This window comes from Heterocephalus glaber, unplaced genomic scaffold, assembly GCF_053883595.1.
Source record: "Heterocephalus glaber isolate CG9 unplaced genomic scaffold, H.glaber_assembly_v1.0 deba00001778, whole genome shotgun sequence".
Lineage (NCBI taxonomy): Eukaryota > Metazoa > Chordata > Mammalia > Rodentia > Bathyergidae > Heterocephalus > Heterocephalus glaber.
Window position 1 is genome coordinate 4,096,380 of NW_028258465.1, and position 26,728 is coordinate 4,123,107.

General features: G+C 41.2%; 1 protein-coding gene across 7 annotated transcripts in view; it reads right to left on the reverse strand.

Annotated features, from left to right (window-relative positions):
* Dnah7 (dynein axonemal heavy chain 7) overlaps window positions 1-26,728 on the reverse strand; it is a 249,764-nt gene that overhangs the window by 106,453 nt on the left and 116,583 nt on the right. For 6 of the 7 annotated variants that reach the window (XM_021247724.2, XM_004868947.4, XM_087202648.1 and 3 more), the window contains 9 exons: window positions 25,720-25,902; window positions 24,777-24,953; window positions 21,381-21,512; window positions 20,125-20,349; window positions 18,904-19,101; window positions 10,854-11,009; window positions 9,290-9,458; window positions 6,951-7,077; window positions 5,829-6,048 (listed from right to left, as the gene is read on the reverse strand). In XM_021247724.2, coding sequence (XP_021103383.2) covers window positions 5,829-6,048; window positions 6,951-7,077; window positions 9,290-9,458; window positions 10,854-11,009; window positions 18,904-19,101; window positions 20,125-20,349; window positions 21,381-21,512; window positions 24,777-24,953; window positions 25,720-25,902 — 1,587 coding nt within the window. The remainder of the gene's footprint in view (window positions 1-5,828; window positions 6,049-6,950; window positions 7,078-9,289; window positions 9,459-10,853; window positions 11,010-18,903; window positions 19,102-20,124; window positions 20,350-21,380; window positions 21,513-24,776; window positions 24,954-25,719; window positions 25,903-26,728) is intronic. The other variant, XM_087202647.1, reaches the window with a different exon arrangement.

Genomic DNA, 26,728 nt, shown 5'->3' on the forward strand with positions numbered 1-26,728 from the left:
AATGTTTTTCTAACCTGCCTTTCCTTTGGATGGCACCTGGCAGTGGCATTCACTGTAGTTTTGATCGCGCCTCATAAAGACACTCACAAAAAAGTACACTAGGACTGCTTCAGAAAGTGGCAAGAATGATGGGATAATTGTGTCTGAAGTAAGGGGGAGCATTCTGAGCTGGATTAATAGCAATGTGTCTTTTTTTTTTTTTTTTTTTTGGTGCTGGGGATCGAACTTGGGACCTTGCACTTGCAAGGCAGGTGGCGGAACCACTGAGCTAAATCCTAGGCCCTAGCAATGTGTCTTTTACTGTAATAACTTATTTAAACACTCACCACATATTTTGGTCACATCTTGTAGGTTGAAGTCCTAACCTTCAACATGACTGTATTTGGAGATAGGCCTTTAAGTAGGTGATTAAGGATAAATGATATTTTAAGATTGGGCCTGATATGATAGGACTAGTCTCACCGGCATACTGTCTCCTTTGACCCTCCTGCACTCTCTCCCTCTCACAAGCACTGATGCCACCTTGATCTTGGACTTCTGGCATCCAGAACTGTGAGAAAATTAATTTCTACAGTGAAGTTCTGGGCCTGTGGCCAAATAGGACTCTATCTGTCATGGCATTCCAAATAGACTAATCCTCGTGCCTGCGACATTAGCAATGCGGGTTTTTGTCAGCAGGGTGGTGTTCCTGACTCAGCACTGGGATTTTGGACAAATCACTCAAACTATCAGTTCCTTCACCGACACTGCTTCACCTATAAAGTGGGAGGGATAACACCTACATTTCAAATCCCATAGATCTGTGCAAAGAACACTAACAAACACTTTAGAACCAAAATACGTAGTTACTATAAACTGCCCTGGTGTCAGGCTAACAGTAGTGTTGGAGAATCATGGCTTATTTTTAAAGCACACTTTATATGAATTTGGAGGGGGGGGCACAATTCAATCCAGTTGTCAAGCCAATGATTTAATAGCATTGTCCCTTTCTCCAATAATGGGGGCTGTATAGGCAGATGGTGCGACTTAGGCCTCTTCCAACCTCAACCAGTTCAAAAGCTGTTCCTAGAACAATCTAGTTTTCCAACATACACCAACAGTCACCCTTTTGGACCGAGGTACTGAAGACTTCAGACAATATTCCCATGTGGGGATGCTCCCAACATTCCCGAGGAACTAAGTTCAACCAACCCCACATATTAGGGTCACTGCTGGACTGTGAGTCTAGGGAGTTACTACCTTCCAGCAAGCTACCAAGAACCTGAGGCAGAGTTTCTCAAAGCTGTCGACTGGGACGGGGTCGGACTCGCTGAGGCACTTCCTGAAACTGGACTCCAGGCCCCATGTTGGAGCCATAGACCACAGTGCTGGGCCCCCTTGTACTCCTTCACCCCTTCTCCTTTTCCTAGATGAGGTGCACATGTATCAAGCACACACTTCCGGGAATCTCGGCGCATTTGCCACCCTTGTAAGCACATGGCGACCAAGCTAGAAGAGGCTACTCTCACCTCAGCAGCCCCTCCTGCTCACACCCTGCACTCTGGACCTGCCCTCCCGCTAGTCCACCACCACCTCCCACAGGTTTAAAAGTTAACATGTAAAACTTTCTACTCGAAATCTAGATAGCTGCAAAGGATGTAATTTCTGGCACACTTACATTATAATTTGTGCTTTGACTTTGTCAAGTTATAATTGCACATTTTAAAACTAAAGATATAATTCATATAATATGAAATTCACCTTTTGTTCAGTGTTGGAGATCAAATCTGGGGCCTGGTGCATGCTCAGCAAGGATATCCCTACTCCCAAATTCACTCTTTTAAAGAGTACACTTCCATGACTTGCAGAATAGACACAAAGTTGTAGAACTATCAAGCCTTATCTAATTCCAAAACTTTTCATCACCCACAAAAGAAGTCTGATCCTACTAACAGATACTTATTACCTCCGACCACCAGCTTCTTCCATTAATATGCTTATTCTGGACTTTCATACAGAGGGAATCATATGGGATCTTTTGTGTCTAGTTTCCTTTAGCATAAAGTCCTCCAGGTTCAACTGTGATACAGGACGCATCACTGCCCTGTATTAGGGCTGAATAAAGTTCCACTGTGTGTACATGCAGCACTGTATTTGCCCACTCATCAAGTGATGGGTACATGAACTGTGCAATTTTACATCAGTTCTGTGGGATACACTGCTAGGAGCGGAATTGCTAGGTCATACAGTAGCTTTAACCTTTTGATGAACTACTACAGTTTTCCATATTACACTTCTACCAGCAATGGGCGAGGGATCCTCACCAATAGTTGTTCTTTTTCATTATGTTGATTACAACCACCTTCTTGGTTTGAGGAGCCTTCACTGTGGTTTTGGTTCCCCTAATGACTAACCGGATGGGACATCTTTTCAAGACCTTATTGGCCATCTGCATGTCATCTCTGGAGAAATGTCTATTCAACTCCTTTTCCTGCTTTTAAGTTAGGTTGAATTCATCCCTCATGCATTCTGCACTACACACTCATCAGTGATTTACAAGTATTTTCTTTCATTCTATGCGCTGTTTTCACTTTCTTGAGAGCGTCCTTTGAAGCATGAAAAATTTTAATTTTGATGGAATCCATTTCTCTTTTTTGTCCTTGGGTGTTTTTTCTGCAGAATGGCTAATACTTTTTATTAGCACATGTTTGCAGGACATAATGATCACATTCCTTGCGGGGCATTGGTGCATGGACACAGCACAACTTCATTCTTTTTCTCTTTCCTTTTCCTTCCCCTCCCGCCCTCCCCCATCTCACAGTCTCCTTCCTTTCTGCAAAAGACCTTTCTCCCTGTGTCCTATGACCTTTCAAGTCACTCTTTACTAACAATTAATAGTTAACACGCAAACAAGCTAATGCACTCACTTAAGAGCTTTGGAGAAGCCAGGGAGACGGGAGTAAGACAATTTTATACCTTCAAAACCATTTTATGAGATTAAATTACAGTATTAGTGTGCCAACAAGACCTAGAGAGGAAAAAGACGCCTACCATATGTTCTGATCTATATTAGGCCCCGAAGGAACCATTCTTTTTTTTTTTTCTTTTTTTTGGTACCAGGGATCAAACTCGGATCCTTGCGCTTGTGCAACAGGTGGCAAAACCACTGAGCCAAATGCCTGGCCCAGAAGGAACCATTCTTGAGTGAACAGAAATAAAGCACAAATGAGAGCATTGAGTTCAATCCTTTTACATTTTGGGAAACGCTGAGACCACTGTGGCAGACTTTGTTTTCAGTGAAAGAAAGAACAAGAAATTTTCCCTCCTGAAGTTTGCATGCTGTATGAGGGACATGGACAATAAATGCAAGGAATGAACTCCAGAGCGAGTGTTAGGGGAAAGGAAAACAGAACCAGCTAGGGCAGAGTGTGTGCCAGCATAGAGAGGAGCTCAGGCTGGACTGACACCCACTGGGCAGTCAGGGTGGAGGACAGATGGGACCCAAGGCAGGGATGGAGCCAGCCCAGGCTCAGCATCAGGGGGAAAGTGCTGCAGGTGTGAGTGCAGTGCTGTCCAGCAAGGAGAAGAGGAGGGAGGAAAGAGGAACCAACCACATCCGGAGCCCTGGCCAGGGACTGTCAGGCTCAGCACCTCGGAAGGAAGCAGGGTACTAACTCAAGGTCGTGAGCTGAAACAAGACTCATTATGATTGTGAGTTTGTGTGTGTGTGTAATACATGTGGAAATATGAAGCAGTCATTAAAAACTATAATTTTCTTTGGTACTGTAGATTGAACCCAGGGCCCTGGCACCGAGCTACATTCCCTAGCCCTTTTTATTCCTTATTTTGAGTCACAAACTCGCTAGGTCACTAAGTTGCCAGGGCTGGACTTGCAATCTTGCAATCTTCTTGCTTCAGTCTCCTACAACATTGAGATTACAAGCATGCGCTGTCACACTCGGCTTAAAAACTGTGTGTTATTACATCACAAACCTCATTAAATGCCCAAAGAGCCAAACAGCCATTGTCAAAACTCATTTACCTGACTTCTCCAGCAGGATAGAACCCTAAAAAAGCTACCAACAAGGCACACCACAACACACAGCAGCACCTACTCGGCTCCCTGGGTGGCCAGAAGCAGCAGGATTCATGATCCCAGGTGACAGCCATGGGTCAGGGAGCGCCCTGCCTTCCTCCGGGGGAACGGCTCATGGGGATCCCCAAGCGCTCCTGAGTGCCAGGCACAGGGAAAGCTGCTGCCCTCATAGGGCTTCTGTTGCAATAAGGACACCAAGCAAGCAAAGGGCTACAGTGGTTGTGGTGCTCAGTGGTGTGAAGAAGAAAGCAAGTAAGGGTTCATGAGTATGAGGACCACGGAACTGGGGACACTGAAACGAGACCTCAGGAGGCCCAGGGCCAGGTGCGGCCTGGGGCCAGCTGTGCCCCCAGCGCTGGCGGGGTGCAGGCTGCTGAGGAGTGAACGCGCAGGCACAAGCGACAGCCCGCATCCAACAGGCTGGGTGGGGCGTTCACGGAGGGACCAGCGCTTTAGGAGGAGCCCAGAGCCTGGCCTGCCACCTCGTGAGAGACACAGAAGGCGCCGCCTATGCGGAAGAGGCCTTAGCTCAGAAGGCCATCAAGCCTGCCTGCCGCTGACGTGCCACCCAGCCACCGGCTCGGGTCTCCGCCCGGTGACCTAGACCAAGCAGGGCCTCAGCGCTGGGGCCTCCTGCTCCTTTCCCTTCGCTTGTAGCCCGAAGGGTGGAGTCAGAAGTTCAGGATCCCTGTGTGCAGCGCAGGTCGGCAGACCCTGCTGGAGTCTCGTGGGGGGCGGAGTGCATGGCACAGGGCGCACGGCCCAGGTGTGAGGGGTTAGGGGCTCTACGAAGCCTACAGAACTTGGGTCCTTGAGGCCTTCATGACTTAGGTCCGCTGGCGGCAGACGGGTAGCACGTTCCCATTTTCTAGGTTCCTTGGCTGCTCTATGAAATTAAAGAACCTGCATTGTTTCTATATTAAAATGGCTGGAGTTTGGACATTTCCCCTCCACCCCTCCCGGGGTCTCTGCCCATTTAAAGACTTGAACCATTATTTCCGCTGCGTGACTTTTCGCATTCTTTCTGTCTCTCTTCCCTCTCTAAGTTTTTATACCATGCACATGTATATATCTGTTCCAAAGGGAACTTAGGTATATTTTATATAGTTTCTCTCCTCTCAAAGTATAAATTCACAAACTGATTTGCTTTGAAGTTTTAAAAAATGTTGTAATATTACAAATAAATAATGTAAATTAATGCATTTACTTCTAAAATATCTCCTTAAAATATTCTATTTCAAAAATATTTTTCTTTTTTATCGGTACCTGTCTGTAGTATATAATGATTACATTTACGCACGTCGGTGCATGGATGTGACATTTCTTAATTCATTATTTGGGTACCGGGGATCGAACTTGGGACCTTGCACTTGTGAGGCAGGCGCCAGAACCACTGAGCTAAATCCCCAGCCCTCTTAATTCATTTTTTATCCCTTTCCTTTTCCAGCCCTCCCCCTCTTACATCTCTTGGATCCCATACATATATCTCACAAGTCCCCCTAAGGGTTAAATCACTTTAAAGACTTATAAATCAACCAAATTTCCTTTAAAATGGAAGGCTAGGCATTTAAAACATCATAAAATATCTTAGTATTAAATATTTAACAAATTATTTTGATCATTGGCCTTCCCAATATTGCATAGCTACATGCATTGCAACAAAATAAACTGCCAAATCTTTCTTTTCCCTTGGTTGCTGGCATGGTAAACGTTTGTTTCCTGTGTAATCACATTTCAGTTCCGGGAGTGTTACCTCGTGCACCCAGAGGCGTTTCATCACTTCCTTGGTTTCTGCCATCTCGGGTCTTGACAGACAAACCCCCTGGATGACCCGGGAGAAATCCCGGAGGTTGAACAAATAGTGGGACTTGGCGGGTGTAGGCAAGAGATTCTTCATCGCATCTTTGTACAGCATCATCGTGCCATTTACAATTTGTGTGGTCAAATCTAGAAATTCATCTGGAAATTTATAACTTAAGAAAAAAATTAAACAAAAAATTAGAAAATGCAGAATTAATTACATAAATGATACTTAGCATGACCAAAGATGGCAAAATCAACCAAACTGATCTACAGACCTCCCGCTCCTTGTTATAACAATAGATTTTTACTGCTGTGAAAGCTACTCTCCATTCACTGTTATGCTGTGCACAGAGGAGCCCCGGGCACCAACTGGGAATAGTTTAGTGAGCTTAAAACCACTTAAAAAAGGGGCAGAAGCCCCAGCCAAGGGACACATCTCTCAGCCCAAATCCCGGATCCGCAAGTCAAGTGCTTCCCAGCTCTTCCTCCCAAATGCCTACATGCAGGACTGATAAAGAACACTGGTGAAATGGGTATTTATCAGAGAAGAAGAAAATAAAATTACACCACATTCAAGAAAAAGACAGAAGAGAGTAAAACTGGCGCAGGATGAACAGGCTGAGGGCATGACTGGGGTGGACACCGAGGAGCACTATCCATTTGGAAAGATGGGCTGAATTGAATTTTCCAACTTGACAAGGAGCCAGCGCTCTCCTCCATCAGCCCTGGACAGGGCAAGGAATGAGCATTTCCCTGGCACTGAGCTCCCTGGGGATCCTGCGCAGGCTGGGCGTGGGTACCCTGAGCTCTCTACAGTGCCACTGCAGGACCTCGAAGTCACGTCAACTTGGCACTGCTCACGCAGCGTTCACTGCTCAGTCATGAGTGGACAGCACAGTAAGTAACTCAAGGGTGGAGCAGAAACTTGGCCGGTGAGTTCCGCTCCCACCAGGAGGGGCGGTGCCAGCAGTTCCCGTCTCCTCGCTGGAGAAGCACCTCACACAGCACACTCACATGGTTCCCAAAGACTCACCCTTGCAATGGAAAAGCACACTGACCTTACACTACTTACCAGATTGTTAAATGCCAGTTCAAGATCCTAGAGAAGATTGCAAACATGGATTTATCACTAAATTCATTGATCGTTACAATGTTGAAATGTCTCATGTATCGAGGCGTTACTGGATTTCGGCCACCACCTAAATATTAAAAAGGATAACTCATAATGATGTTATTAGAATGTTCCAGAGCAACAGATCTAATCTTTTACAGCATAAGACATTTTGAGAGGTAGCAAATTCATGGCACACAAAGAGTTAAAAGTAACCCATCGTCTGATATCAAATCTATGAGCCCTTGCCCATGTTCTCCACAGCTCACAGCCCAAGGCAGCAGGCACTGTGTTACAATCAGTATCGGGGTGAAGTATCACACAGCCTCACTACAACCCGACGACTCGCTGAACCCTCAGGATCCTTCCCGCACAACTGCAGTCCAGCTCAACACTGGAGGGTTACCTTTCATGACTCGGAATCCATCCCCCAAGAAGTCTATGTAGTAAATTCAGCTACTTTGCTGGCTGCTTGTACTTTTCAAAATTGGGGGGTTACCTCACTTTCATAAAATTATATTTTCGAATATGAGGCTTTAATAAGTGGCCAAGAATTTAACATATCATCTAAAGAAACATCACCTTTAAAATGTGTAAGGCTGGGGATGTAGCTCAAAGTAGCTCAGCACATGTTTAACATGTACAAGGCCGTGGTTTGACTTCTAGCACCAAAAATAATATCTTTTTAAATATATATTTTGTACAGCTACACAGTGCATGTTTACTGTCTACAGGCAGATAACCGTGTCCTGTTTCTGTCACTGAATTACACCATGCTGTTTCTGAACAGGTGCAGAGTGTGACCACCACACACCTGTCCTAGGAGTCATGGCTCCGCACCTCAAACAGTCATGGACGCCTGGGAATTTGTCAGCTGAGACTGCATCGATCCCCCTGGACAGTGTAAAGGGTGGTGAAAGGGCTGGGGACAGAAAGGTGAGAGGTCGTTGCCCCAACTCGGTCTCCTCCTCCTCTTCCTCCTCATCCAGGACATTCACAAATAGCGATACTTTCAGAAAATGGGTCCAAGGGGAAGATCGCCCATGGATTTGGCCTGTTTTTCTGTCCAGTGCCCAAGCAGGCAGGGAAAAGTGGGCACATGAATACTAGTGATTGGCTTGGGGCAGAGCTGCTGCAACCTGGGAGCCATTTAGCCTTTTATTTGGAAAAGGAAAAAGAAGAGTCAAAATGGCCCAGGGAGCATGCGTGGACAATTACTGACCAGGAGCAAACTGTCCGTGTGAAAGGTCAGGTGAAGGGCGGGGTTTGGGGACCAGCACCAGAAAGATCTCCTGAAGCGATATGTTCAGAGAAGAAAAATGTAAAGGCAGAATACAGACATTCGAATTTAAACCCGAGGTGTGCCACTTGGACTTACAACCCATTTTTTTTTTTTGTACGGATGTGTACATCTTGTTTATAGAGTCTCTTTTTGTATAGTACACCTTGTTTATACAGTACTGTAAATTTTGCTGATTGTACTGCACAGTACAGTACTGTAGTTTTATGTTCTGTTATCCATTACAGTACTGCATGTAAAAGTTATGCAAATAAAAGTGAAGTCATCAGGTTGGAGTTCCCTTTGACCGTTTCTTTGTTCTGAATCTTGTAATGTACACACTATATACAATCCACTTAATCAAGCCACTGACAACCCACTCACAGGCACTGACTCCGTTGTTAAATGAGGAACGTTTACTGGCTTGGGGTCAGGAAGAGAACAGTTAAAGACCTCTATTTCTTTGCATCAAGCCATTTTAGACACATTAGCATAAAGCTTTCTCTCTCCCTAGAGACTCCTTTGAATTTATATATTTCTCAATGAGAAAAGTGAAGTGTCTTTAAAGGTTCTTTTTGCCACTTCACACTTAAGAGTCCCTCAGCAGCTGCCTAAATCCAGAGAGGGACAAGAATGGACTTAACCGGGGTGGTGGAGGGGGGGAAAGGTGGTCTCCGAAGCAGGGTTCTTCTACACAGGAAAAGATTAAGCAGAAGGAAATGAGCTGCCCAGGGTGATGTATCTGGGTTCTCAGAATGCAGGGACAGGAAACTGCAAGCCACACCCTAGAAAGTAGGAGAGCAAATGATTGATTTGGAAGGGTTGGTTGGTAAAGGACCCAACCAGGCCCACTCAGCTCACTGAGCCGACCACTGTGGTGGCCAAGGTCAGAGTGGACACACACTGAACGTCCACATGCAGCACTGGGACTCTGTCCAGTGGGGCTGCTCTTCCCTGTCACCTCTTTAGATACAGCCAGAATGACTTCCTGTCTCTAAAGTTGCAAACCTGGAGCACACACCTGGAGGTCCCATGGCACACATGATCTGAACGTCCACCAGTTTAATCATGGAGCAGTCTTTGAGGTCGTACCAGTTCCAGTGATCCAACCACTGTCTAAGCAACTCGATGGGAGGCTGAGCCCCATAGACCTCCCGGGCAGGCATATTGACATCATCCACAAAGACAACCTGGCACAAAAAGGAAAGAGGGGCTGGGAAATATTCACACCTCAACACAGTGTCCGATTACGAAAATAACAGTAACTCAAACTATCATGTTAGTTTCTAGTAAAGTACATATATGGGAAGCAATGGTTTATTTTCCAAGCAAGTATTCTTACTTGGATGTATACTTCCAAGCAAATATATTTGGCTTTCACGAAATGGGGAGATAATTTTCCTATTTCTTGTTCCTCTAGGAATAGGAAGACCTCATTACTAATCTTCCAAGGTCAATAGTTTAAGACTTTTTAATCCTTTCATAGGGGTTCTCAATATACCTTCTCTTTTTTCCATGTACAACACTGCAATTCATTAAAAAGGTGATTGTATCCTTTGAGGTGTGAGAATAAGGGTGAGAAGTGTGTGCTTCATGGAGCAACAGAGATTAAGTCAGCTGGTAGCTGAGTTTAATGGTCTAGAAAAGCAAGCAGTAAAGACCTTGTTGAGAAAATATGTTAGCAAAAGAATTAGAAGTGTAAATAACATTCAAAAGGAATATTCTACTTTCAATTCAATGAGCAACTGCTGGTTTTTAGTGTCAAGGTGTCTAGTGCAAGCTGAGTGCAGGAGCACACACCCACAATTCCAGTTCCTCCGGAGGCTAAGGCAGCGGGATTGTAAGTCTGAGGTCAGCTGGACAACACAGCAAGACCATGTTTCCAAAAATATGTCCAGTACACACAGAGATGTAATTGATGTTATGGTTTAGATCGAAAATGTCCCCCCAAACTCCTGTGTTCTGAGGTGGGGTTTTGGAAAGTGATTAGATCACAGAGGTGCTATATTCATCTGTAGATTAATCCATTGGTGAGTTCCTAGTTGAGTGTCCTATTAAGAGGTATGGGCCTGGGGCCAGGGATTTAGCTCAGTGGTCCCACCACCTGCCTTACAGGTGCAAGGTCCCCAGTTTGATCCCCATTCCAAAAAAAAAAAAAAAAAAAAGAGGGTGGGCCTGATCAGAACAGGTGGTCACTGGGCGTGACCTGGGGGGGGGTGCGTTCCTGTCCCCACCTCCTCCCTTCTCTTTCTGCTTCCTGGCTGCCATGGGTTCAGCAACTTTCCTCCACCAGGTCCTTCCACCATGTCTTTCATGCCTTGGAGCCAGCTGACCACGGACTGAACCCTATGAAACCATGTGCCAAATCTCTCCTCCTTTAAGCTTCAGGTATTTGGTATTTTGTCCCAGCAATGAGAACTTGAGTAAAACAACCAGTTTTAGGAAATTTTAAAATCAAAATTTGTGATTAAAAACCAACAAAAAAAATCAGTCCTCAGTATATTTGGTTTCCTTGTTCTGAGTGTAGTAGTATGCATGAGTAGGACCAGTATTTTACGATGGATATAGAAGAAGAAAACTGTTACCATTATCTTGCCCAAAGGAGGACCAAAAACTCCCTTTCTTCTTTTGTCCAATTTTGACATAATAATATTCTGGGTTTGAGCTGCTGTAGTTTGTGCTGAGAAGTTGATAATCAAAGGTTTGTAGATTGCCTTATTGAGGTGATTTAAAAGAAAATTCTACAGAAGAGGAAACAATGATTCAGAGTTGAAACTGTTTTGCCATTTCAGAATAAACAGTAAGCATCACTGTTGACAGACTCGAATTTAATCTTTCATGTAATAAAGATGCAAAGAGAGATCAAAGTGTCTTTTCACTTAAATACCAAGTTATCTTTCTATAAGTTAGAAGGCTTAAATTTTATAACTGAATTTTCAAAATGGAATTCACTGGAGAGCAGAAAGCACTCCAGCCATTCATAATTAAGATGTGCATCAGGGAGAGGCTCTATCAGAATTTTCCAAGGAGCCCTTCAAAATATGCTTCTTTTCCTCACCCTACCTTCTCTCTCTCTCCCTCGAGAGTTCCCTCTAGGACATATTCTTTCCCTAATTAAGGGCCAGTTTGCTAGAAAATCTTGCATACATCACATGTTCTTAATGAGTACTACCTACCATGTACACGTAGGGATAAAAGAAAGAGCAAAGGTGGAGCACTTTTTGCCTTTTCCAAACCTTGTGCACATTAATTGCTTCCAGAATTCACCTTTAGTGTTTATAGGATACTACATTATTAACCCAAAATAATTGGTGGTAAAATACTTCGAGCAAGTCCCCTTTTCATAATACTATTATGCACTGAACGTTATCATAATTAAACAGGTGAAAAGTCTGAAAGCACACTTGGAAATATTAATCAAGGTGACACACTTAGAAAAGGCACCACGGTGTCCTTAATAACCACACAGCACCCCTGTCAGGAGTCCCGGGAGACAGAACAAACAGCAAGTGTTGAGGGTCGGGGCGGCCATGGCTGCAGGATTAGGGCTGACTTTCATGCCTCTCACCAGCCCAGTGAGAGCTGCTTTAAAATTTACTTTCTCTTATATATAATGAGCACACTGTAAAATGGATGCTCTTTAAAACCTTTCAGGAGTTTTGTTCATTTCTGTAATTACAAAAAGTTGAAAAGGCAAAGTGTAAAGTAAAGACAGAAAAATATTTTTGTGATTTTTATGATTAAAATATCTGTTTTCGTGACTGCCAAATTCAAATGTAAGCAAGAGATTATTTCAAGAGAAAAATGCTTTGAAAACAGGTGATTCTATCCTTCTTTCCAAATAAAACTATTCTGATCAGCTACTGTAGTGAAGAAATCTCATGAAATGGCTGAGATTCGTATAAGTTTTCTGTATTATTGGCTTAAGACTTTCTAAAATATTATTTCACTTTGTTTGCCTACATGGTATAGACTGTGTTTTATTACAATGTAAGTCAAATAATGGGTAATCAATACATTTTTGTTCCATGGATGGATGAATGGATGGATGGTTAGTTGGTTAGATGGATGGATGAATGGATGGATGGATAAAACAAGTATGAAAATGAGTCTTCAATATCTGCATAAGAGTTGGCATAGAAAGTTAAGCAGTGAACATGGAGACTATTGAAAAGCAGAACTAAATCTAACTGTAATATATATAAATGGCTATAAAACCAAAATCTCAGTGCAATTAATATTTTAAAACTAATAGGAGCTGATGCATAATATTAAAAACAGAAATAATAAACTGAGTTTTAAAAAAATTTCAGTCTTACTAGGAGGTGGTAAAGAGAATAGGGGATGAGGTAGCAATATTGTACCCCTCCATATCCAATGAGGCAGGAAAGTGGGTCATCACAAGATAAATATTGTCATTCATATTGTTAATAATTTTAAGACTGAATTTACAGAAAAATTACAGGTCTGAGGAAAAAACCTGCAGTGTTTTAAAGTAGATTTAAATAATGCTAATAGAATTATAAATAATTTACACAATCTCATAAATCAACAGGAAGAAAATAAAAATATCATATAAACAGATTAAAGGAAATTAAAAACTAAACAGAAATATAAATACAGAAGTATGACTAAATCTACAAAAAAAGGATTCAGATTAATACACACAAATACAAAATACAGTTACATGTTGAGTCTAAATATATAGACATACTTACAGTACAAAGGATAGGCAAAAATAGACCATATAAATGAAAACCAAAAGAAAGCAAAAAGAATATGATTAACAGGATAATTAATACATTATGGTTCTACGTATTGATTATGTCATATATATTATATGACCATTATCAAGTGTTTCCCTAAAGTCAGAAATTGATAAAAATTGATTTAAAAATTATAAATAAGTACATTGTTACTTTTTACCATGATGCCTTAAAATTAAATAGATATGTTTTTATCAGCTATCATCAGGTAAGCCTTATTCTTTTTTTTTTCCCATTAACTTTATTGGTACATTTTAGGTATAAAATACAGTTACATTCATCATTGGGATCTTGTACCATTACATGAGTCTCTTGGTTCTTATTTTTTTCCCCTTCCCTTGCCCTCCCTTCACCCCCTCCACCCTTCCTTATTTGCAAAGACCTTGTTTCCATTTTTTTCCTCTTCTCATATTTTTTCCTTTCCCTTTTTTCCCTTCCCTACCCCTCCCAATTCCCCTGCTCTTTTAGACCTTTTCTTCCTGTTACCCAATATCAGTTATACATTTTTTAAATTACAATATTAAGATCTAGAAGACATTACCACAGATTTTACAGAATTTAAAAGGATATAGAAAGCATATTACAAAAATCTTTTTTGAAATAAATTTGACAACTTCTAAGAAGTAACTTAGTAGACAAATTAATGAAACTAACTCTGGAGGAAATATAAAATTTGAATAACACCTATTAAAGGAAGTATATTCCTAGCTTGAAAACCTACCTATATGACAACAGCAGGCTCATAAACATTTTAACTGATAAATTATATCAAACATTTAAAGCAGAAAAAAGAAGGAACACTTCTCCCCTCATTTTAGGAAATCAACATTGTGCTAATCCTAAAACTGGATAAAGATAATAGAAGAAAAATGTATAAACATAGATAGAAATTTGTTTAACAAAACAAACTATTAGAAGTCAGATCTGGCAGGATGTAGAAAGTGGTTTTGTTATAGGGATGGCAGTGTTGGCTCAGCATCGGAAGATCCACCCCCAAAAGTCATCATTTTAACAGAGGAAAGGAAAAAGCCATATGATCCGGTCACTAGTTGGAGAAAAAGTATTGGACTAAATTCTACAGCTGTTCATGGTAAAAGCTATCAGGAGGCTAGAAGTAGAACAGAACCTTCTCAACAGATTAAAGACATGTACTCCATACTTCCAGCGAGAACACTTATATAAATGGAAAAGATACAATGCTTTCTCCTTAAGGTGGGAAACAAGGGCAGATATGCTTACTCTTTATCTGTCCATTAAACTTTGAAACCTAGTCCCTACCAAAATAGTCTGGCAATAAAATGACACAACTAGGATAGGATTGGCACGGTAGAAGCAAAATCTTTACATGTAGATGAAATGATCATCTACAGAGAAAATACTAAGAAATCTCTAGGAGCCCCTAGAACTTGTACTTGAATTTAGCAGGATTAGAAAACACAAGGTATATATAAAAATTCAGGTCTGTGTATACTTGCTATAAATGAAGAACTGGATATTGAAATTTAAAAGTTATGTAGGAGTACAAAGGACCCAGAAAAGCCAAAAACAAAAACAAAAACAGTGTTGGATGACATTTAGCACCCAATTTTAAGACTTCTTCTAAAGCTACAGTAATCAAGGCAGTGTTGCTGTAAGGAAAGACATATAGATCATTTGAATAAAACAGAGAATCTAGAAATAGAACCACACATACATAGTCCACTGAGTTTTGAAAGATTATTTAACATTAGCATTTTATAGAATATAAACTTGATTCAAGAGCCAAGGAAGAGACAGTGTTTTCAGCAAACGGCATTAGAACACCTGGTATCCGTATATAAAAAATTAACCTCAACCCTTTTTTTCCATACATGAAAATAACTTGAAGGGATCTACGAACCTAAATAAGAAAGCCTAAAAGTATAAAACTTTAAGAAGAAATTATAAGGGAAAATATTTATGAATTCGGGGTAGGCAAGAACTACCTAGGATATAAAAAACATAATGTATAAAAGAAAAAAAATTGATAAATGAGATTCCATCAAAATTTAGAACTTTAAATGACATCATTAAAATGAAAAGTAGTCATTAAACAGACCATATTTACAATGCATATAACCTATGACCAGAATATATAAAGAATTCTTAGAGCTCATTAATAGACAACCCAATTAAAATGTAGACATAAGAAGATGATAAATAGCCAGTATAGCACAAGGAATGGTGTACAACTCTAGAATCAGAAAAATACTAATCAGTACAATAATAAGATTGAATTATACACTCATTAGAGAGATGAAGTCAAAAGTTTTAAAAGCCTTGTCATGGCTTTTTCTTTTTGTTGGATTCTCCCCCTTTGCATTTAATTTGTCACGACCAATGGATTCATTCTGCTGGGTTTCCTGGGGTTGTGATCCTCATTGTCTTTTCCTAGGGTATTGTCTATAATTTTTTGGAGTGCCGGTTTGATATTCATGAAGTTCCTGAGGTGCTCTTTATCATGAAAATATCTTATTTCTCCATCAATTTTGAAAGATAGTTTTGCAGGGTACATCAATCTGGGTTGGAGGCTGTTTTCCTTTAGGGCTTGAAATACATCACTCCAAGGTCTTCTTGCCTTGAGGGTTTGCATTGAGAAGTCTGCTGTGATTCTGATGGGGTTTCCTTTGTATGTGATTTGTTTCTTTTCTCTCACTGCTTGTAGAATTTTATTCTTCTGTTGGATTTCTGGAATCCTAACTATTATATGCCTATGTGTAGATTTTTTTTGATTAAGGCTAGCTGGAGTCCTATATGCCTCACTTATCTGTATGTCAAGTTCTTTTCCCTTCCTTGGGAAGTTTTCTGCCATCACTTCTGTGAAGAGTTTTTTTATGTCATCTGCACTCTCTCCTCTTTCTTCATTGACTCCAATCAGTCTTATGTTATTCTTCTTTGCATCATCTAGCAGCTGCTGGATTGATTTTTCATGTTCCCTTACAATTTTAAAGCAATTTTTCTTTTCCTCCTCACTAATTGCAATCTTATCTTCTATATGTGAAATTCTATCCTCACATTGGTTCATTCTGCTGCGTAGACTTTTGATGGAGTTTTTAATCTCTTGGAAATCTGTTTGTATCTGTTTTATGGATTCCATTTGTTTCTTATGTTGGGATTCCATCATGTTCCTCAGATCCTCTATTTTTTAATCTGCGTCCTCTCTAGATTTATTAATCATGTCTTGCACATGAGCAAAATCTTTGCTGTTATCTGAGTGAGTATTTCTGATTTCATTTTTCCCAGATCCTCTTTTGTTGCCAGTTCAGAGAGTCCAGGTGGTTGAGTATCAGATTGTTCCATCTCGTTTCCCTTTGGGGTTGCTGTAGGTGATCTGGAAGTCTGTTTTCGAGGCTTGTTTATGTGTCTTCTCATTTCCATGGGGGGGGGTGCTTCTGGCACCCACGCGGCTCACCTTATCTGCCCTAGGAGCTTGGGATGGCAGCGGGGGAGCTTTCTTCAAGGTGCTGGGACCAGCTGAGCTTCACTGCCCTAGGAGCCTGGGATGGAGGCAGGGAGCTTCCTTCCAGGTGCTGGGACAGGCTGAGCTTCACTGCCCCAGGTAAGCCTTATTCTTTAGTTTAAATGAATTATCAGTACTTTTGATAATTCTCCCACAGATAAAATTCCACTTGGCCATTGAAAAACATGAATGTTTCTTGATGTTAACATAAAACACTCTGAAAGTTAAGTACATGCCTGTAAAAACTACTTGTTACTTCTATGAATTTAGTGACCAATTTATATGTGTAAATTAAAATTATTCTGTGAAAACTAGTTATGTGAAAGGAAAATATTCAAATGCTAATGGAGCTGATATTTAAATGAGAAACAAAGTAAATACTAAATATTTTATTTTGTGACAGTTATTTTATTTTAATAAAGCCCTTTAACAACATATATTATGTGAGATTATACACTTGTCCCCATCACAAGATTTTTAACCTCTTCAACATATTTTCTCTCAGCCAATATCTTTAGTAAATTTCTTTATTCTAAAATGTCATTATAATTCATTGCATTTTTATGTAATCTCTAGGGTGCTATGTGTTTTTCATTGTTTATTTAAAATCCACATATCTAAACATGCAATAATTTGAAAAGAAAACTACTTCAAATACTAAATTTTCTGTTTAATCACTTTAATAAGATAAAATATAAGTATATACATTCAGCATCTTATATGAATAATTTAATCCATAAAATTACTCTATAAACATGAAACTTATGCAGGACTGTCTCAACATAATATTTTATTTTACTGAGGAAGAAAAGTTTGGCTCTCAGCCTCATAGCTGTATTATTCACAGTACAACACAGTCTTAATCAACTGGGACACTGAAATGTCCCTGAAGGACTACTTATGTCAATATAATTTTTCTGAACAACTTAACATTTATTGAAAAATCAATAATTTTACTTCTAGAAATCTAGGAATTGTTCCTCAGTAAATAAAAAGAGATGAGAACAAAGATTTAACTACAAAAATGTTCACTGTAAACCAGGCGTGGTGGTGCACACCTGTAATGCCAGCCCTTGGGAGGCTGAGGCAGGAGGATCACCAGGCTGGACTACATAGTGAGTTCAAAGCCAGTCTGAATTACAAAGCAAGACCCCTGTCTCAAATAACAACAAAAACAAACAAGCAAACAAACAAAAAAGTTCATTGTAATCTTATATTTAAAACAGAATACCAGAAAAGTTAGGAACTTGAATAAATTACCGTAAAACAATAGAATCAAATACTATGCTATTCTTAAAATCACCTCGTAAAAGAATGACAAAATAAGAAAATATTTACAGTATATAATGAAGTAGGAAAATATTTAAAATATAAGTAAAAAGAAAAAAACAGATCAAATTATGTTACCAATTTTGTGAAAAGTAATGTTTTTATGCCTGGCTTAATTTGATGGAGATACAAAGCACTGAAGCCATATTTTCCTCTAATTAAGGCCTTTAATCATATCAAGTCTCCATTCTGGCTAGAGATCAGCTTTCTGCACATTTTCAATCTCTTCTGAAAAACACAGGCCACACCCACACCGTGGTCCGACTTCCTGTGGACCCTCCTCCTGCCCTTCTCCTCCTTGGATCTCCCTGCTAGGTACAAGCATTTAGTTGGTGAGGAAAGCATCATTTCAGTATGCTGTGAATGAGATTATTCAATAAAGGAATGGTACCGGGACAAGTATTTAACCATATGTCTAGAGATACTATGGAAGTATTAAAGGATTTTAAAAATAAAAGCAATAAAGAACTAAGGCAAGTACTGTCAAAAACTGGGGAAATGTGAGCAAACTGGGACACTAAGAGAGAGAAGGGGCCATTGGCAGCATTTTCCTTCTCTCCAGGCTGGAGAAAGCTACTGAGATCTGGGACGTGATCTGTGACAGCAGCTGATATCTCAACTAGCCAGCAGTATGACTCCAGAAATCACTGAGAAAAGTCAGTCTTATTGCCACACAGCAATCCTTTAGATAAATACTTTAGAAAATTAAATATCAATGCCATGAACTAAAACACACTTTTACAGGGATATAATTTTCACCCTGAACAAGCTATTTTATTAAAATACGGAAACAAATGGGACAGTAATTTAATGATACCAAATGGCATCATCATGCAACAATGGCAGCCAAGCGTGCCAAAGGCAGAACAGGTGAGATGTTAACCAGGGGGATGATATCTTTAAACAATTTTCTAAAATAAGTAGACAATTACCTCCAAAATGTCTGCGGGTCAAGCAAAACACTTGAGTATGTATTAAAAATTATCTAAGCCTGCTAGTTAATGAATAGCATTCTTAGGAATATTATAAACATTTTAATGTGTAGACGTCTAGAATACTTACAATTATGTAAGAACTCTTTCCAGTTCCTGTTGGTCCCACAAATATGGAAGGCTTTTGATGAGTCGTCAGCAAATTCATTAACACAGAATATCGAACTGTGTCCAAAGTGGGCACAATGATTTCATTGAACAGCATGTCTTTAGGGATTGGAGGGGCATCTTCCAATTTCTTTATCCATGGCTCCCACCTTCCTATTCCCTGTTCACAGGAAACAGCCAGAATGTGAAGGTTATAACATACTCTGTCCTTCTATGTCACTGCAGAAATGATCAAGACCAACCCACCCTGATAGTTATACATTTGGTTTTTATAAAACATTTAACAATTTAAAGTTAAATTTTATGTGTAAATTAGAAAGGAACTTGGCTCTTAGATGAATAGAAATGGAATGCCAATAAGTACTACTACATTTTGATGCCCTGAAACCACTGCTTATGCAAACCTAATGATGAATTATTGTAGACAAATGTTACATTCTATAACAGCATTGAGAAAATTTGACTTTAATCAATGGATTAAAGAATAAAGAATTTTATTCAATCCATGTTAATAAATATAGAATTTTCTCCATAGAAGATCAATGGCATATTGCTTGACTTTTATAATGATATTTATAATATCAGCTTATAATTTCAAGCAAGATTTTTATAAAAATCATAATTGAAATATAAACATAATGTACTCAACCACTTGTAAGTATACAGCTCAACAGTATTAACTACATTTACATTGCAGTTACAAATCTATATAACAGTAAGATTTCCTAATTTTGTGATTATTATGAGTTAATATTTTGCTGTATCTTTACATCCAATTAGCTTGTGAAAGAAAATCTTCATTTTCTTGGACAGTGGTCATAAGAAGTTTCCAAAATATGCTAATATTCTCCCTAGAAAAACATCACTTTCCCATCCATCCTTCCTTTAGCTCATCCACCCCAAGCCGCCCCCACCAATACCCTGTGCATCCCACGAAGGCCCAGCGCTGGGCCCTGGCCCACAATGTCACAGGACTGTCGCCTGAGGAGGATACAACACTGAGGAGTGCTTTACTCGTCCTGCGTCTCCTGGGGCAATTGTGCGTGGAGCTGAGATGTTTCTGAGGGCACTGAATTAACGTCGGTGTGAAAACCGTACTGCAAATTCTAAAACTGCTGAAGAAAATCACACCTTTCCATATTCTTGATGATCTTTTCAAACAAGTACCTTGTGCCACCCTTACCTCGGCGACAAACTGATAATCATAAATTGTTCCTTTCTTGGGAAATGGGACAGTCAGTGCCTTGGAGGATATTTGTTCTGCTCCGCTCTGTAATTTGAACCTATTTCGAGTTAGTTCTGAAATTGGGCCTTCCATGAGTTCTCGGAGAATCTTATTAAATTTCAACCTATCATCATCTGTACAGGAAGCACCAATGGACCAGATCAACGAGAAAACAAAGATGCCCTGCATTGGAGAGAGGGGAAAAGAGAACGTGATCGGCGGGGAGCTTCAGCCTGGCCCCGCAGCGCGTGGGAGAGGGTCTGAGAGGAAACGCGAAGGCTTATGGGGAACAGGTCACCGAGGACTTCACAATAATGCAGGCTACTTTTTCAGACTGCGTGCCTTAGAAAATCTTAAAGATAATACAAGCAAAGTGTAAATCCTAGCCATACTGAAACTTTAGAATGATTAAGATAGGAAAATGCATGGTATTTTAAATATATATTATATATATTATAAATATATATATATATCAGGGGCTTGATATTAAACGAAACATTGAGATAACTTTATTAAGGTTTGGGGCACACTTTGATAAGGCAATAGCCACAATATCCGCATTTGATTTAAATTTTGATACGCTGGGTTTAAATTTTTTAAGTTTATTTTAAGTTTTCTATTGTCTTATTTGCAATCATATCTGAGCATCGATGATAGACGCTAAAGTTGCCATCCTGCAAGCCAAAGACACCAGCTTTCTTCTCACCAGACTCAGGCAGAGGGAGCAGAGCACACCCTGTGGAAGAAAATCAGGCTGCTTGTTTGAAAATCAAAGCTGTTTTAAAACGCTAAAGCCAACAGAGCCCCAACTACATTCAGAAAAGTTCCAAACTCTATTTCAACTCTGCTCCCCTACCTACATTTTGCAGATTGTTTCTCTTAGATGTCTACTTTCACTCAAATTAAAAATTAATTTATTTCATAAAATACAAGCTATAAGAGTTCCGCACGGACTGCATTGTAGGGACTACTCTGAGGATTACTACTCCCCAGTGTTCTGTAGTCTGTTGATATGTGAATTTCTATGTGAAAAATCCATGTTCAATTACTGTACATTTTGTTGCTTTCCTCACCAAAACATACAGCAATGCCCATCACACATCGACCCTCCCATATGCATATATTTAAATTTGTTCTCTTAAAATGGAAGGAGATGAAGGGGGAAAATAATGAATTATTGTGGTTTGGAGGGCAGGGAAGGCAGCGGGTCTCACCTCCAGCAGAGAGTAGACTTCTTGGTCTTTTCTCTCTTTCACTTTGGCTTCATCAGCAAAAACATCCATAAAGCAGTCGATTAGATTCATTAGGGATCGGACCAAGTTAGTATCCGTGGTAGGAGATAATTCCTGAAAAGTGAGAAAAAGACAAACAAAACAAATTTAAATCAAGCACGTGATAAAGTGACGCCAGCTGGGGTTTACTGAACCCATTTGAGTCCACCAGCTGCAGTGTCTATGAAGAACTGCTGTTATAGTTACTGTTTTCCGGGGAACCTGAGCAGATCTTAACTCCTTCCCTCCCAGGGAATTTCACGCTGGGAAGTGTGACTCCTTAACCTCTCACATCAACTCTCAAATCAAAAAAAATATTACCGGTATATGTTTGGTTAGTTCAATCAAAGATACCAGTCCTATGCTTTACTAACTTCCTAAATCAAAATACTCAGTCTTTCAGGAAAGGCAATTAATTGGCATGCCAACAATGCTTAATAAATGAAATCCATCTCGAGGACATATTTATAAGTGGTTATAGTGAACCCCATCCTACGAAGTACATTCCCAAGTCCCCAGGTCTCCAGAAACAGTGCTGCAGCATCACAAATGTCACACGCTTTGCTCTTTGACATCAGGGTGACAATTCACAGATGAGTGAGAAGACAGGCACATCTCCTGGGGCTACGCAGCCCACTGCCGCAGGCTGTCCATGAACCTCAGTCAGCTGCCCCAGCCTATGCAGCCCCGAGGGTCACTCTGCTCCGAGGTGAGTGTCGGGCACAAACCCCAGCTCTCTGACACCAACTCAGAAGGCTGGGAGCAGCTGGCTTCCCGTTCACAGCCCCTGGCTCCAGAAGCAGCAGGGCGCAAAAGTGACTGTGTTTGTGGCTCAGCACAGGACTCTAAAATACAAATAGTTATCACTGCAAAGGAGGCAAATACTCAGGGCAACAGTATGTCACAGGCGCTAACACATCTTTTCTTATTTATTTTTGCTGGCAGTATTGGGGATTAATTCCATACCGTCTGCATGCTAGGCAAGCACTCTCTCTACCACAGAGCTACGGTTAGGGTTTGGGTCTAGATGTTCCCCCAAAGCCTCAGGCAGTCAGAGGTGGCTGGATCTAGAATGTGTGATGCTGGGATTAAGGGCGTGTGATTACTAAACCAGTCCACTGATCGGTTTGGCACCTCCTAATCCCAGTAGTCTGGATAAGATAAACGCTGTTAAGGTCCCTTGTTGCTTTTGCTACCTTGTGGCGCCATGAACTGATTCTCCTCTGCGATGCCCCTCTGCCCTGTGCCACTCTGCCTTGGAGCCAGCCAGTTACGGACTGAAACCTCTACAAACTGTGAGCTAAATAAATCTTATTCCTTTAACTCCAGGTGTCAGGTATTTTGTCTCAGCAATGAGAAAAGTAACTACCACAGCTACATTCCTAAAACCTCTTTAATTTTAAAAACATTTTGAGATAAACTCTTGCTAAATTTCCCAGGCTGCATTGAACTTGCAATTGTTGTGCTTCAACCTCCCAAGTAACTGAGATTACAGGTGTGTGCCACCAAGCCTGGCTTCATAATGAGAGAGAGAGGGAGAGAGGGAGAGAGAGGGAGAGAGAGAGAACATTTTAGAAAGCTTTCATTAAAAGTTTTCTATTTTGCTACAGAAAGGATAAGTTCCAGTTACATGCGCAAACCATTTATTTGTAATACCCAAATTCGGACAGTGCTAGGACAAGAGGAACAGAAGTCCTATAGGCTATTTTATTATGGCCCTCCTCCACGTCCAACATACATTGGACCCTCAAGTTATGACCAGCCTGACATACAAACAACTTGGGTTACAATTGGAACTTTCATTTTAATTTACAACCAAAGTTTTGAGTTACAACCAGAATGCCGGCTGCTTGTGCTTCCTTCCAGATGGTCTCAGATACAGATTTAACCCTTAAAGAGTTCCGGAAGGAACATGACAGCATCCTTTCCTGTGTGGGGTTCACTGAGAAATCCCAGGCCAGTGTCTCTCTAAGGACACGGAGATCCACCTGTGCACAGGAGAGAGACTCTGAAGGCTGTGTAGAGGAGCCTGAGCCTTCACTGACCAACTTGAGTTCCAGCCAGCCCTCGGGAACCAGTTGTGTTCGTAAGTCAAGGGTGCACTGTACTTTGGTTATAGCCAAGCTTATGAAAGTGCAGTCAATACCCATTTTCCAGTCAGCACCTGCCACGTTCCTGCACCACCTCCCCTGTGGCGCCCTGGTCTCCCCAGTCCAGCGCTGAGTCTCCATGCTCCCAAGTGCCAAATCACAGGGACAAGGCTCAGCCCTCTCCTGCCCTCACCTGGCTTCTTTGTCATCTCTCATAATACCGACCACTTCCTTTGTAAAACACTCCGGTCGCCCCCTCTCTTGTCTAAGTCACAGTGCGCCTGCTGTTCCAGTCTTTGCTACCTTTCCCTCTGGACTTGCCCTTTGAGTAATCCACGTTAGCACGGCTTTAAACTCCAGCTTCCAAATCTGTATCTTGAGCCAAACTTCTTAAGGTTTCCTATTACATTTCCAACAGCAAGAAAAATGATCAGCCCTACTTTCCTATGTTTACTGTGGAGCCAAGCATTCTAAAGGAACTTCGATCAAGATCTCCCCAAAGAGAAATCAAGCATACTTTATAACTTTCTGCAGGAGAGTTTAAGAGCATATGGTGCTTTCTCGGCTCCAAGAGCTGGGAGAGTTCTATTCCCATGACCACTTTTCTTCCTGAACCTTTCCATCTACCCTACCTCAGGTGTATTGGAAGAAAGAAAAAGAAAAGTGGACGTGCCTGCTCAAGGACCGCGGTCCAGTCCTTCTACCAGGGACTGGATGATTTTAGGTAATTTAAAAAATAAAGACACTTATAAAAATGGAAATTTAAAATACACTAGTCCATCAGAAATAAGAGATAACATTTTTGGGATATTTTTACTGAGACAGGATTATGTGAAATATTTGAGGGGTTTTTTTAAGAGAAAAAAGACTAACACCAATAGCATTTTCTTGAATTCTAAGATGCTTCACTTAAAATATTGTGGAGAATAATGATATAAATTAAAGTCTTTTCATTGTAATCAGAAAAAAATGATCAGTTTTGCAAATGGGAGGAGGACCAAGAGTTGGAAGGATCAGGGAGGGATGGGAGAGTTAGGGGCCGAAAAAAGAGCGAAGATGTGCTCTGTCCATGGACTGCTCCCAAAGACGAATGGAACCACTGCAGATCGCAGACATGGCCTAACCAAAAGAATCAGTTGAGAGATACAGTGTCCGTCAGTCAGTGATACAAAGAAGCATTAAACTGATATATTTGGTTAACTTGCATTCACCTTTCACATTTTAATCTTAAACTTCCTGTTTCTCTTACCTTCGTTTGCCTTCTAACAAATTCTACAGACACAGGGACCATCCTGTCGAACAGGCCTGTTATGAATTCCTTCTGGATGGCGCTGATGGACGCGGGTAACAGATTTAACCAGGACAACATCAGCGGCCTCCAGCCTAACATGTGAGGTTCCATGTAAATCATGCCGCACCTGGAAACCTGGAAGAACGAACACTGCTCATCATCGAGGCAGCGCACACAGCGAGGCAGGTTACACACAGTGGGCTGCTCTGCGTGCAGCAGGCAAGCTCTGCACCCCACACCCACTGGCCTGGGCTGGCAGGATGGGTGCTCAGGAGATGGCTGATGTCCTAGTGGGCACCACCTCATGGTGGAGGAGGCTGGTGGCCAAGCACCCCATGCCTGATCCTACCCACCTAGCTAGAGATGCTTTTCAGTTCTGTGAATTTCAAAAACTGAAGATCCTCCTTTCCCCGGGCCGGTTTGTCCCAGAGGAGCTGCCCTCGTGCGGTTCCTAACATGCTACCTGGTGCACGGCTGGGAAGGCCGCCGCTCCTGGGCCACTGTGCCCATCCCCAGACTCAGGGTAATGACAGGAAACCCTCTCTGCCTGATTACTGTGGAACACAAGGCGGAGGAGGAAAATGGAGTTGGGACAAGATAAGGTGGCACATCCATCTCTTACAATCTTCAGAAAGGTCTTGGGGACAAAACCTGAATTTTATATAATTTCATGATCTCCGTGTTTGTGTACGACTTTGCCAAATGAGCCCAGACGAAAGAAGGAAAAGTCTTACTCCATCTGTGAAGGTGTGTTTGTGTCCACAGACGTATCTGAGTGTTGAGAATCACAGATCCTTTTTAGTGTGAATGCTAATTTTTTTTGTTTAAAGTCAAAGCTACCACATGAGCAAAACCATAACATTTTGCAATTTTTAACCAGATGTCAAAATTGAGGACTTACGGTGGCAGGAGAAGCAACTTCTAAATCCATGGGCTCGAAAATCAGATTCATTTGTGGTGACATCTGGATAATCTCCCCGCTCATCAGACACAGCTTCTTGTTGTCATCCAGCACTGTATTCATGTTCTCAATCCACACTGCGTCTACCGGGCCATCAAATATCAGCCACTTCCGATCTGGAGTCTGTTTGTGCATATTGTAAACAAAGAACAAATGCATCATAAAGGAAATGTTATTATTTTAAAATTCAAAAATATAGCTCTTAGGATTAATTTTACCATGAATATACACAGCTACCTTTGAATACCGTGTGTGTGCGCACACATTTGCGCATAGACACAGCTTATGTTTGAGGAAGCTGAGCGGGCACAGTGATGCACGCTGTCCTCTCAGCTACTCGGGAGACTGAGGCAGGCAGATGGCAAGGTGCAGCCCAGCCTGGGCAATTTAGCAAGTTTCGGCCTCAAAATAAAAGATAAAAAGCGGGCTGGGGAACGTAGCTCAGTGGTAGAGCACCCCTTGGTTCAATCCCCAAATCTCTGCAAAAAGAGCCAATACATGCATAGACAAGACAAAAATACCACATTTTTCATTGAGGTTTATGTTTCTGAATTCAAATTTCTGGACTGAAATTGCACTCAGATTTGTGTGTTCTTAGAGAATCACAGATTGGTCTTAACGTACATTCCACTAATGTGTTCACATAGGTTGATCACTCATGTGAAGCCCAAGGTTTTCTTTCCTCCGTTGGATGAATTTTTACCATGCACACCCACACACAGCCCCTCTTGGGCTGAGCTGTCTTATGACAGAATAGGGTATTCAAACCAGCATAGCATCACAGTCCCACCAGTATTTGATAAAAACGAAAATAGTCACGTGCTGTTCTGAATATAGTAAGTGCTCAACAAATATGAAGGCATGCCAGGCACTGACCGAGGGCACAAACTCTGGCTCTCCTGCCCGGATTCTTCCTCTGTGTTTCGGGTGATGGTCTACCTGGGTCGCC